General features: G+C 58.0%; 1 protein-coding gene across 3 annotated transcripts; it reads left to right on the top strand.

The window, feature by feature from the left end:
- The first annotated feature begins 315 nt into the window (after positions 1-315).
- On the top strand, positions 316-10,286 carry CSRNP2 (cysteine and serine rich nuclear protein 2). Of its 3 annotated transcripts, XR_007208155.1 has the most exons (6): positions 316-360; positions 4,547-4,759; positions 5,632-5,894; positions 6,456-6,752; positions 7,820-9,318; positions 9,562-10,286. XR_007208155.1 is itself a non-coding variant. In XM_048328178.1 (5 exons), the coding sequence occupies exons 2-5, from the start codon at positions 4,597-4,599 to the stop codon at positions 8,519-8,521; spliced, it is 1,425 nt and encodes a 474-aa protein (XP_048184135.1). In that variant the 5' UTR covers positions 316-360; positions 4,547-4,596; the 3' UTR covers positions 8,522-10,286. The 3 variants fall into 3 exon arrangements, 2 of the variants coding, with proteins under 2 accessions (XP_048184135.1, XP_048184136.1); XM_048328178.1 differs by having other exon boundaries at positions 7,820-10,286; XM_048328179.1 differs by lacking the exon at positions 316-360 and adding an exon at positions 1,224-2,688 and having other exon boundaries at positions 7,820-10,286.
- Positions 10,287-12,714: the final 2,428 nt, after the last annotated feature.

Genomic DNA, 12,714 nt, shown 5'->3' on the forward strand with positions numbered 1-12,714 from the left:
GGTGATCTCCAAGGTCCCTCCCAACCCAAACCATTCCGTGATTCCATGCTCGCCTTCAGCCCCCCACATTCCGCACTTCCGGACTACATTTCCCATCACACCCTCCGCCAGCACCGCCCCGTGTCCCCAGGGGACTCGGTTTCCCATGGTGCCTCGCGGCGGAGCGGTGGCGGCGCGCGGGTCACGTGACGCGGGGCGGTATAAAAGCGCCGGCGCAGCGGCCGCGGCCCCATTGTTGTCGGCGCGCGCGGCGGGGCGGGACCGGCCCCGGACCCCCCCCGGGACCGGCCCCGGGCCCCCCCAACACCCCCCACCCCCGCCCCGCCGGACCGACTCCTCCGAACCCCCCCCCGGGCACCGGTGAGTGGCGGGGGAAGGGCGGGAGGGTCAGGCCTCGGTGTACCCGGGGGCTGGAAGGAGGGCGGGGGGGCGGCCTCCGCCTGCCGGGGGGCGGGGGGGGCTTTAAGGGATGGGGGGGGGGCTATAAGGGATGGGGGGGGCGTTACGGCAGCGGTCACCTATAGGAGATGGGGGGGGTAAAAGGGTCTGGGGGGCTTCACAGCTGGGGGAGCAGCAGGGGATATGTGGGGGGCTTGGAGATGAAGGGCATTATGGATGGGAGGGCCCTATAGCTGGGGGGGCTATAGGGGAGGGGGGGCCCTTGCAGCTGGGAGCCCTTATAGCGGGGCGGCGGCCGTAGGGGATGTGGGAGGGAGGGGCTTGTAGCTTGAGGGCCTGTAGGGCACGGGGTGCCTTATGGCTGGAGGGGTTGTAGGGGATGGTGGGAGGGCTGTGGGGGGTGTGGGTGGGCCTTATGGCCAAGAGCGTGGAGGAGATGGGAGGACAGAGAGGATATGGGGGGGCCTTGAGGCTGGGGGGGCTGTAGGGGATGAGGGGGGTCCTTATGACTGAGGATGGATGGAGGGGCTGTGTGAAATATGGGCCTCCCCCGTGTGGGGGGGATGGGGAGCCTGGAGGGGCTGTATAGGGCCCCCCCTTTATATTTGGGGAGGAGCTATGGGGGGGGGGTCCTGGCAGGTGGGGTCCCCCCTCTGCTGTACCTTAGAGGGGCACTGGGGGTCCTTGAGTGGCCTTGGCCCCTGTGGGTGGCCTTGGGGACCTCATGGAGGGGGCACAGGGGTTGTGTTGTCCCCAAGAAGCTGCCAGTGATGATGATGATGATGATGATGGGGGGGGGTCACACCTGGAGGGGGGGCCTGCTCAGGTGTCCAGGGGTGTTTTGTGGGATCACCTTTTCCATTCCCCCCCACTGGACCCTCCCCAGGTATTTGAGAAGGAGCCTCCCCTTCCCGGGGTTCCCTTCCCCTCCCAGGCCTCTGGATCCAGGTGTTCCATGGACCCACCTTTATCCCTCGAGTCCAGCGATGGACACAGGGCCCAAGGAGGTTTTTTTGGGATCACCTTTCTGTCCCCCTGCCCACCTGGGGGGGGACACACCTGTCCCTCCTTCCCAGGCTCGCCTGGCTGACAGATCCTCCGTGGGATGCTGGTTCCATAAATGCTGGAAGCTCCGTGGGAGCTGTATCCCAGATTTCCCTGAGGAACCCAAATTTTCCACCTTTTGTCCCAAAAACCCAGAGCTGGGTGTTGGGAATGTCAGCAATGACCTGGGATGGACCCAAATCCCTGGGGAATCCATGGACCCTCCAGCTGCTGAGCCGAATCCGTGGGGAACACATTGGAAAACTGGACCCATTCCTTAAGGATCCAGACTGCCAAAATCTTCCTGGTGACCATCCCAAAATCCCATTTTTGGGTTAATTTGCCCCAGTTCCTGCCCTGGATTAACACCTGGATTCACTGGTGGTCCCAGACCCTTTCTGGGTGGGTTCCTGCTGGATTCCCTGCTGGGGCATCCTGATCCCAGAGGGATGGGGCACTTGGAATTCCATCCTGGTTCCTGTGTCACCGTCCTGGGAGGCTCAGGGTGCTGCAATGGGATAATCTGAATTCCACCCAGTCCCAAACTGGGATGGGGTTGGGATGTTCCCGTTCCCATCGGGCTCTGCTCATCCCACAAGTCTCTCCCAGAGTGACTCTTCCCTGCTCACGGATCATTCCCACTCTCTTCCCATCCTTTAATATCCTGGATCCCTGCTTGTGCCACCTCTGATCCCTCAAAACCGTGGGAATCATCCAGAGGATCCATTTTTGGCTCTGGATTTTTATGGGAATCTCATTATCATAAAAAAAAAATAAAATTGCTGCTGGAGGCTGGGGAATGCAGGCAGGAATTCTTGAGAATCCTCCAGTTCCTCAAGCCCTGGAGCTAGGTGGGATTTTTGGGAGCCATCCCAGAATCCACAGGATGCTCGGAGGACTGGAAAACCAGAGAATGATTCCTGATTCCTTGGAATAGCTGGAAGTGAAAGGGTTGGTCAGTGCAGGGTTTGGTGCTCACCTGGACCAGGTGGGACGGAGGAGGAGCCCAGGGGCGGGTCTGAGGTGGGAGGTGATTCCCGAGGGGTGATTCCCACATTCCACCTCTCCCAAAAAAACGGGACAGCCTGGAGCAGGGGGTTTTTTTGGGGTTAATTCCTGCTGATTCCATCAGATCCCAGCTTGTCCCCACCCCCCTTGGATCATCTTTCAGCCGGGAGGTTTTCCAGATCAGCTCCTGTGGTTGTGGGAATCCCAAACTCTCCTGATCCGTTCCTTGCTCCAAAGGTGATTCCAGAACATGGGGAAAAATAATTTATGTTTTTAGCTTAACTCCTTTTGGTGAGGTTTAATCCTGGAAACAATGGGAATTCCCTGATTCCCATGGCTCATCCCTCAGCATTTGATCCCATTTTTCCTTCCTCATCTCAAATTCCTTCCAATTTAAAACCAGGAAAAAATGGAAACCCGGAATTTTCATTTATTTGAGCTTTTTTTCCCCTCACTCTGACTCTTCAAGAGTTTCTTTATGCCATAAAAAGGATAATTTGGAATAATTTGGGCTTTTATATGAGGATAGATCCATCGGGGAAGGATCCAGGTGCCATCCCAGATGGACCTTGCACAGGTGCTGGGATCCCACCTGGACTCCATCTCTGATTTTCCATGGAAATGCGGTTTTGGGGGATAATTTGAGGCTTTTTGGCAATTTTAGGGTGCTGGAAAGGAGGAGGGGGTGTTTTCCACGTCCCCTTTTCCTGGGATTTGGATCGATCAATTCCTTCCTTCCTCCTTTACCACCAGGATTCCCCACTTTCCGTCCCGAAAGACCACCCCAAACCCCTGGGTTTCACCCCAAACCCCTGGGTTTCACCCCAAACCCCTGGGTTTCACCCCAAACCGGTGCATGGGTTGGGAATTCCCAGTTCATTCTGGGACTTTCCCAGATGTGGAGATGGGAAATCAGGTCCCAAAATTCCCTTGCCCAACTTGGAGCTGGAAATTTCCCTCAAATCCTAAATATCACCATGGGTTATTTGGGATTTTTTTGAGCTTTTTTGGGATTAAGGGGTGTGGGGCAGGAAAATCCCAGGGGGGCTGATTCCCAATCTGGCATCTCTGATGGATTGGGAATTCTTTGAGTTTTTTCTAAACTTTAGGGAATTTTAGAGAGGGATCAGGATGTTCCAGGGGTGAATCTGGCAGTGCCTTTCCCAAAAAAACCCCAATCAAACAAACCAAAAATAAAATAAAAAAAAAGCTTTTCCTTTGGATTCGGGTGAATTCCATCCCAAATCAATCCGGAATGGAAAAGTTGGGATGGAGGGAGCGAATGTGATGGCAAATGTTTGTGGGAAGATCCCTCCCTCCAGCAGGCCCCGCCCCTGGGTGATGGGCTGGGATGGGGAACTCCTGTTGGGATCGGGATTTATCCAGGATTTGGAGGGCAGGGATTCTTGGAAAACCCAGGGAATCTTTTCCTGGTGATCCTGAGCAATCGTGACTCATGAAATATGAACACCCAGCTCCTTCCCGCAGGCCCGGGATGGGATGGGCTGGAACAACAACTCCAGTTGGGATTGGGGGATTTCTCCGGGATCAGGATGGGGAGAACACCCCGGGAATGCCGTTCTGGTGATCCCGAGGGATCCCGGCTCTCCCGGAACACCTCGGTGATCCTGAGGGATCCGGAGGGATCCTGGCTCCCCTGGAACACCTCAGTGATCCAGAGGGATCCCGAGGGATCCTGGCTCCCCCGGAACACCTCAGTGATCCTGAGGGATCCCGAGGGATCCCAGCTCCCCTGGAACACCTCAGTGATCCAGAGGGATCCGGAGGGATCCTGGCTCTCCTGGAACACCTCAGTGATCCAGAGGGATCCTGAGGGATCCCGGCTCTCCCAGAACACCTCGGTGCTCCAGAGGGATCCCAAGGGATCCCGGCTTCCCCGGAACACCTTGGTGCTCCAGAGGGATCCCAAGGGATCCCGGCTCTCCCGGAACACCTTGGTGCTCCAGAGGGATCCCAAGGGATCCCGGCTCTCCCGGAACACCTCGGTGCTCCAGAGGGATCCCGGCTCTCCCGGAACACCTCGGTGATCCCGAGGGATCCCGGCTCCCCCGGAACACCTCGCTGCTCCCCACAGGGTGGTCCCGTCCCCGACCCCGCTGGGGTCTCCATGCGAGCCGAGCCCCGATGGCCGCGGTCCCGAGCGCCGGGATCAAGCACAAGCTGGAGGATGCGGGATCGGGATTGGGATCGGGATCGGGGGGATCCAGCGGCTCCACCTCGGATGACGAGATCGCCACGAGCGACAGCGGCGACAGCTGCGACAGCGGCAGCTCCGGCAGCACCGGGCGTGAGGAATTTGGGGGAATTGGGCAGGATTTGGAGGGATTTGGGGCTTCTTTGCTTTTGGGGAATTTTAGTGAATTTCAGGATTTTTGGGTTGTGGTGCGGATTTTATTTTTTTGGGGGGGGGAGTGTTGGGGAATTTGGGGGGAGTATTGTGGAGTTTTTTGGGATCGTGGGGGAATTTTGTGGCGGTTTGGCGATTTTGGGGGAGGATTTTTGGGGTTTAGGGGGGGTTTTAGGAAATATTGGGGATTTGGGTTTGGGGATTTTTTTTTTTAAGTTCTGGTGAATTTTGGGATTTTTTTTTTTAATTCTGGTGAATTTTGGTGGGTTTTTTTTTATTTTTGGTAATTTTTTTAATTTGAGGGACAATTGGGGATTTTTTTTTTAATTATGGGGGAATTTGGAGGAATTTTTTGCTTTTGGGGAATTGGGGGAATTTCTGGGAATTTTTGAAAGTTTGGGGGATCTGGGAATTCATGGGGAATTATTTGGGGAGTTTGTGGGGCTTGAATTTTCTTGGAATTTTGGGGGGTGGCTTGGGGGGAATTTCAGGGATTTTGGGGGAGTTTGGGGGATGGGAATTTGGGGGGAGCCTGGAGGGGAATTTGGAGTGTTTGGGGGGAATTTCAGGGATTTTGGGGGACGGGAATTTGGAGTGTTTGGGGGGAATTTCAGGGATTTTAGGGGAGTTTGGGGGATGGGAATTTGGAGCGTTTGCGGGGAAATTTCATGGAATTGGTTGGGGAGGGCGGTGGGGGAATTACGGGGCGTTTTTAAACTTCGGAGGGGAAATTCGGCGAATTTAAGGTAATTTTGGGGTAAATAGGGGTGACTTTGGGGCTCTCCACCCCCTGAGCCGCTCTGTGCCCGCAGCCCCGTCCATCCTGCGGCGCTCGCGGGCGCGCCGGGCCGGGAAGCGCGTGCGCTTCGCCCAGGTCACCGTGTACTACTTCGCCCGGCGCCAGGGCTTCACCTGCGTGCCCAGCGCCGGCGGCAGCTCCCTGGGCATGGCCCCGCGGCACCACCGCGCCCGCAGGTACAGCCTCAGCCAGTTCGCTCACCTGCGCCAGGTGAGCCACCGGCAGCACCTGCGGCAGCACCTCCGCAGGGAGAAACTGCGCGCCAGGAGGAGGGAGGTGAGGGGGGGGTTTGGGAGGGGCTGGCTGGGGGGGATACCTGGAGGGGATTTGGGGTGGCAGAGGGGGATCCAGGTGGGGAATAGCTGGGGAGGGAGGGTGGAATTCAGGTGGGGAGTGCCTGGAGGGGTAGCAGGGGGGGATTCCAGGTGGGGAATAGCTGGGGAGGGGGGATTTGGGGTGACAGAGGGTGGCTGTGGGGGGATTTTGGGGGAGTCAGGTATTGGGGGTGGGAGGAGGTGGGAAACACCTGGGTGGGTTTGGTGGTGAGCAGGTGGGAGAGCCCTTGAGGATTTGGGGGAGGGAAGTGAAACATGCCTGGGTGGGGTTGGAAGAGGGGCAGAGCGGGGGGAACCCAGGTGGGAAACACTTTGAGGGGATCTTAGGAGCTACAAGCAAGAATCTGCGCGGGAACCACCTGGGGTGGCGTTTGGGGGTGACAGGTCTTGGCAGGGACAAGGAGAGGCTCAGTTTAGGGGTTTCGGAGCTGGGCGGAGGGACGGGCACCCAGCCAGGTGACCCCCACGGTCCCACATCCCCACGTGTGCCCCCCGTGCCCAGCTGACCCAGAACGGGACGGTGCCCTCGGCCGAGGCTGCGGGGCTGACCTTGGCTGACGTGTCCGACGACGACCTGGACGTGGGGCAGGTGGAGGTGGGCGATTACTTCTACCTGCAGCCGCTGCCCACCAAGCGGCGCCGGGCGCTGCTCCGCGCCTCGGGCGTGCGCAGGATCGACGCCGAGGAGCGCCAGGAGCTGCGGGCGCTGCGCCTGTCCCGCGAGCAGTGCGGCTGCCTGTGCCGCCTCACCTGCGAGCCGCGCACCTGCGCCTGCAGCCAGGCCGGCATCCAGTGCCAGGTGAGCGCAGGGCGGGGGATTCGGGCTGGCACGGGCGGCAGAATGCTCCTCGTGCCCATCCCAGCCCTGCCTGTGCTTCTGTGCTCGTGCTCCTTGAGGAGTGGGGAGAGCCAGGTGTGCCAGGTGAGGGCAGCCAGTGCTGGGTGAACTGGGAAAGGGGGGGATAATTGGGATTGGAGCTTGTGCCTGTGCTTCTGTGTCTGCGCTTCTTGAGGAGTGGGGAGAGCCGGGTGTGCCAGGTGAACTGGGAAAAGGGGGGACGGGTGGGATTGGAGGTGGGCCAGGTGTTGGCACACACCCGCTGTGCCCGTGTTCTTGCTCCTTGAGGGAGCAGAGGGGGCCAGGTGAGGCAGCCGGGATTTGTGGTGCAACAGGGGCTGGAATGTTCCTGTGTCCGTGTTCCTTGAAGGAGCAGGAACAGCTCCAGGCTGTGTTTTGGGCGTACCTGGAAGGGATAAACTCCTCTGCCCACCCCAGAGCCAAATTCCTGCTGTCCAGGTGGGATCTGGGGTTCGGACTCTGGGGGGATCCTGTGGGATCCTCTAGCTGTCCACATCTCTTCCCAATGGAATGGAAGCAGGAATTCTTGAGAATCCTCCAGTTCCTCAAGCCCTGGAGCTAGGTGGGATTTTTGGGAGCCATCCCAGAATCCACAGGATGCTCAGAGGACTGGAAAACTGGAGAATGATTCCTGATTCCTTGGAATAGCTGGAAGTGAAAGGGTTGGTCAGTGCAGGGTTTGGTGCTCACCTGGACCAGGTGGGACGGAGGAGGAGCCCAGGGGCGGGTCTGAGGTGGGAGGTGATTCCCGAGGGGGATCGGGAACGGGACCAGGACGGTCCCACCCGTTGGTGTCGGGGCTCAGCTGGACGCTCCCACATTCCACCTCTCCCAAAAAACAGGACAGCCTGGAGCAAGGGGTTTTTTTTGGGGTTAATTCTTGCTGATTCCGCATGATGGAGACACCTGGCTGGGATAAACCCTCGCTGTGATTTTTTTGGGGTGGGATTTGGGTCCTGGGGGAGGGGGGTGCTGCGGGGGTCCCACACCTGTCCCCCGTGGCCCAGGTGGATCGCACGTCGTTCCCGTGCGGCTGCTCCCGGGATGGCTGCGGGAACGTGGCCGGGCGCATCGAGTTCAACCCCCTGCGCGTCCGCACCCACTTCCTGCACACCCTGATGAAGCTGGAGCTGGAGAACCGGCGCGAGGAGGAGGAAGAGGAGGGAGCGGCCGCACCCCCCGGGCCCACCTGGCCGCCCCCACAGCCCCCTGAGACTCAGGACTTCCAGGAGTACCTGGCGGAGAACGAGAGGGCAGTGCTGCACCTGCAGACGGCCGAGGAGCTGGAGAGGCTGAAGGCTGAGGAAGACTCTGGAAGCAGCTCTGGGGGAGAGGGGGGTGGAGTCTGCATGCTGGGGGAGCACCTGGATGACACCTGGCAGGTGAAACCTCCCCCGTGCCCTGGGCTCAGCCCCAGCATCCTCATCCCAGCCCAGTTCCCGCTGGAATCTTCTGTGCTGTGCTACCCCCCGGGGCAGCCGGCCCAGGTGGGCTCCCAGCCTTACCTGGCCGATGCACCTGGGCTCTACTGCCAGCTGGAGCCACGGGCGGGTGCCAAGGGTGGGAGTGGCCACATGGAGCACCCAGCTCCAGCCTCCAGCCCCCCCGGGAAGGAGCTGGGGGTCCCACCTGTCCCCGCTGCTGCAAGCAAGGGAGGAGCACCCCAAAATCTCGCGGAGCACCTGGAGCACCCCCACCTGCCCATATGAGCGGCCTCAGGCCCTGTGGCTCCGTTATTTATTCCATGGATTGATTATTTAATTGCTGGGGGCTGCTCTGGACAGAGGATTTACCTGGCCCGGGGCCACGAGTCCTTCACTCACGTGGCAGGGGTCACCTGTGCCAGGACTCACCTGAGCTGCAGCCTCCTGGCTCCCGTGGCAGCTCTGTCCCTCCTGGCTGCCTCTGCTTTCCTTGTTTTTAAGGGAAAAACCCCTTTTTTCCCTAATTCCAGTTTGTTTAATGAATGTTTCACCTGGGCCGCATCCCATCCCGCTTCATCCGGGTGATGCTCCCACTTACCTGGGATGGATTGGGAAACACCTGGATCTGGCACAGGAGACCCAAGACCGGAGCTCCCAGACTCACCTGGAGAATTTTGGGGGGTTTGAACCAGCTTCACCTCCTCATTGGCTCCTCCATCACCTGGAATTGACCACCTGTACCTGTCAGAACCTTCTGGAATGTTCCTTCACTTGCTGGGAGCTCCCTCCAGCAGCTGTTGAGGGGTTGGAGTGCCCCCCTCCAAGGACCAGGATTTTGGATTGTGAGGGTGCAGGAATGTCCCCTGTCCCTCCCTGTCATCCCGGCCCGTTCCTGGTGGGCTCTGTGCATCCAGGTGCTCGTGGGCCGATGCCAGCAGGACCAGAGCCCTGCAGGTGTGCCCAGGTGGCCCTGTTACCCCACGGATGTGCTGCTCCTGCTCCTGCCTGGGGGGCTCAGCAATGTCACCTGGCCCTGCCCTACCTGGTCCGTGATCCCTCTGTTGGCTCCTCACCCATCCCAGGTGAGCTCCATCCATCCGGGTGCCTCCCATCTGCCTGTGCTTCCCAAAGAACCTGTACCTGCCACGCCAGCCCGCGGGATCCGTCCCGGCGCCTCCCCGCGATGCCGGCAGGAGCAGAGCCCTGCGGCTGTGCCCAGGTGTCCTGGTATCCCTGTGGATGTTCCCCCGCTTCCCGGAGCACCTGGAATTCCTCCTGCTGCTCCTCAGGTGCTTCCTGCTCACCTGTGCTCCTTCTGACTCCAGGCATCTCCCCTGGCATCAGACTGGTCAGACTGGGATGGATTCAGGTTCTCCAGACTCACCTGGTCCTTCCAGCCCTTCCTTGGAGTGGGATTCATGGAAAACCCACCTGTGCTCCGGACCTTCCTGAGGCTCTGGGATCTGTCTTGGGGTGAAACTTGTCATTTCTGGGGCTGTTCCCTCTTTTTTGGGCTCCAGCCAGGTGAGATCAACCTGGGCCAGGAGAAATTCCAGCCTGGGAGGAGGCAGGAGTGGGGGAGAATCGGGATGTGGGGTGGGGCTGCCTGTTCTCCAGCCCGTCCCAGGTTGGGGCTGTGCCCTTGGGGTTTCCTCACCTGGATGCTCTTGGATTCTGGGATCTGCTCACCTGGCTGGGTCTGGGCCCCAAATCCTGCGTTCTGCTCGCCTGGACGCTCCCAGCCTGTGGGATCTGCTCGCCTGGTTGGGTCTGTGCCCCTGGATCTGCTCGCCTGGACACTCCCAGCCCCTGGGATCCGCTCACCTGTTGGCTCTGTGCCTTCAGGACCTGCTCACCTGGATGCTCCCGGACCCCGGGATCAGCTGGGGGGGGGCACAGGGACCCAAATCCCCCAATCCAGCTGCTGCCACCCCTTTATTTTCCTGACTTTTTTGATTTAACTGTTGGCTTTTCCAGCAGTTTTCCCAGTTTTGGGGGTTGAGGATCTCCTGCTGCTCCTGGGGGTCACCTGCCCCCCCGTGGGGGGGGGGGGGGTAAAAAGGAGGTTCAGGGGGGCTTGAGGGTTTAAAAAGGAGTTTAAGGGGGTTCAAAGGGGTTTTTTAGTGGTTTAAAGGGGGTTCAGGGAGGTTCAAAGTGGGGTTTTTAGGGGTTATGGGGGCGTTGAGGGTTTTTTTTGGGTTGAAAGGTGTTCAGAGGGACTTAAGGGGGAATAAAAGGGGTTCAGCTGGATCTGAGAGGGTTTAAAAAGGGAGTGAAAGGGTTTTTTAGGAGTTCAGAGTGGTTTAAGGGGGTTCAGGGGAGTTTAAGGGGGTTTAAGAGCATCAGAGGGATTGTTATGGGCATTCGAAGGGGGTTAAAGGGGGGTTTATGAGGGGCTTTAAGGGGGTTCAGAGGGGTTTAAGGGGCTCAGTGGGGTCTAAGGGGCTTTAAAGGGCTTTTTTAGGGGCTCAAAAGGGGGTTTAAGTGAGTTTAAGAGGGGGTTCAGGGCGTTTAGGGGGGTTCAAATGAGGGGTTTGAGGGGTTCTGAAAGGGACTAAAAAGGGAATCCAGAGGGGGGATTTAGGGGGTCGGAGGGTGTTTTTGAGGGGTTCCAGAGGGATTTAATGGTGTTCAGAGGTTTTTTAGGGCTTCAGAGGAGATTTAAAGGTGTCTGGCAGAGTCAAAGGGGTTTAAGGGGGTTCAGAGGGGTTTTTTTTGGTGTTCGAGAGGGTTCAAAAGGGGTTTAGAAAGATTTAAAGGGGTTTAAAAGGGGTTCAGGGGGCTTTAAAAGGAGGTTCCAAGGGGTTTGGGGGGATTTAAGGGAGTTCAGAGCGGCTTAAAGGGGTTCAAAAGGGGGATTTCCCAGGGGGCTAAAGGGGGTTGGGGTGGGGAGGGGCCGGTTCCCAATCCAGGGCCTCGGTGACCCCCAACCCCCCCAGGGGCTCAGTCCGGGGCGAGCCGGGATTCTCCCCCCACGGAGGTGCCCAAATCCCACAGAAATGGGTCCAAATCTGGATTTTTGCCATCTGGGGGAGGAGGGGGAGGTGACCCCAAATCCTGCCCCATCCCCCCAGGGCTGGGATCCCCTGGAGCTCCCGTGCTGGTGCTTCTCAAAGCGCAGAATTCCCAGGATTTATCCCGGTTTCACCCAAATCCCGCTGCCCTTGCTGGGATCCGGGTGGCTTTGGGCCTTTTCCCGTCCATCCCATTGGATCCACGGGATTTCCTGGGTCTGGCCCCTCGCTGGTGCTACTGCCCCACCGCCCCCCCCCCCCCAAAAAAACCCCAGGGGGGTCCCCAAACAGCAGCTCTGCCCCCCCAAAGCGGCTTCGGAACTTTCAGTGTCGTTTTGATTTCCTTCTTTATTTTTTAGTGCCTTTTTAAAATTTGTCTTTTGATTTCTTTGATTTTTAATTCCGTTTTTCTTTCCTCTGAAAGTTAATTTTTATTTCCTTTCTAGTTTTGTTTTTATTTCCTTTCTCTGTTTTTATTGCCCTCTTTGATTTTTACTTGCACTTCTTTCTCTTTGAATTCCATTTCTCTTTTTATTACCTTTTAATTCTCCTTTATTTTTTTTCTCTTTCCTTTTTCTATTCCATTTTTAATTTCATTTTTCAGCTTTTTGATTTCCGTTTTAATTCCACATTTAATGCCCCCAAGTGAATCCAAAGCTTCTCCCCACTATTATTCATTTTTCCTGCTTTTCTGCAGTTTCCCAGGACAATGCTGTATTTAAAGAGAATATTTAAGTGGAAAAATAAAAGAAGTGGTTAAACTTGAGGGGGAGTTGTGCCTTAAAGGGGGGAAATTTAAAAAACCACTGAATGTAACAAAATTTGGGTTAAATTAATGAAATTTGGGTTAAATCCATGGAGATGTGGGTTCGGTTGATGAAGTGTGGGTTAAATTCACAAAGTTTGGGTTCAAATCCCAACCTTCCCCTTCCGACCCCGGGATTGGACTCGGTCCAGAACGGGTTTGGGGTCACCCGGGAGCCCCCCCTGGACCCGGCTGGGCCCCGCCCGGGGCCTCGGGAGCGGCTCTGGGGGGCCCTGAGGGGGGGCTGGGAGACTCCGTGGGGGGCCGGCTGTGCCGTGCCAGCCCATGGATGCCAGCCCATGGATCCCATGGATGCCAGCCCATGGATGCCAGCCCATGGATGCCAGCCCATGGATCCCATGGATGCCAGCCCATGGATGCCAGCCCATGGATGCCATGGATGCCAGCCCATGGATCCCATGGATGCCAGCCCATGGATGCCAGCCCATGGATGCCATGGATGCCAGCCCATGGATCCCATGGATGCCAGCCCATGGATCCCAGCTCATGGATCCCATGGATGCCAGCCCATGGATCCCAGCTCATGGATCCCATGGATGCCAGCCCATGGATGCCAGCCCATGGATGCCATGGATGCCAGCCCATGGATGCCAGCCCATGGATCCCATCCCATGGATCCCAGCCCATGGATCCCAGCC

The sequence above is a fragment of the Corvus hawaiiensis genome, chromosome 24 (genome assembly GCF_020740725.1).
Source record: "Corvus hawaiiensis isolate bCorHaw1 chromosome 24, bCorHaw1.pri.cur, whole genome shotgun sequence".
In the NCBI taxonomy this organism is placed as follows: Eukaryota; Metazoa; Chordata; class Aves; order Passeriformes; family Corvidae; genus Corvus; species Corvus hawaiiensis.

What these genes read in the sequence shown, in the direction of transcription:
- CSRNP2 (XM_048328178.1), top strand. Translation starts at nt 4,597, where the DNA reads ATGGCCGCGGTCCCGAGCGCCGGGATCAAGCACAAGCTGGAGGATGCG. An exon ending in TGCGCGCCAGGAGGAGGGAG is followed by an intron (nt 5,895 to 6,455) that starts GTGAGGGGGGGG and finishes CCCCGTGCCCAG; the next exon opens with CTGACCCAGAACGGGACGGT. An exon ending in AGGCCGGCATCCAGTGCCAG is followed by an intron (nt 6,753 to 7,819) that starts GTGAGCGCAGGG and finishes CCCGTGGCCCAG; the next exon opens with GTGGATCGCACGTCGTTCCC.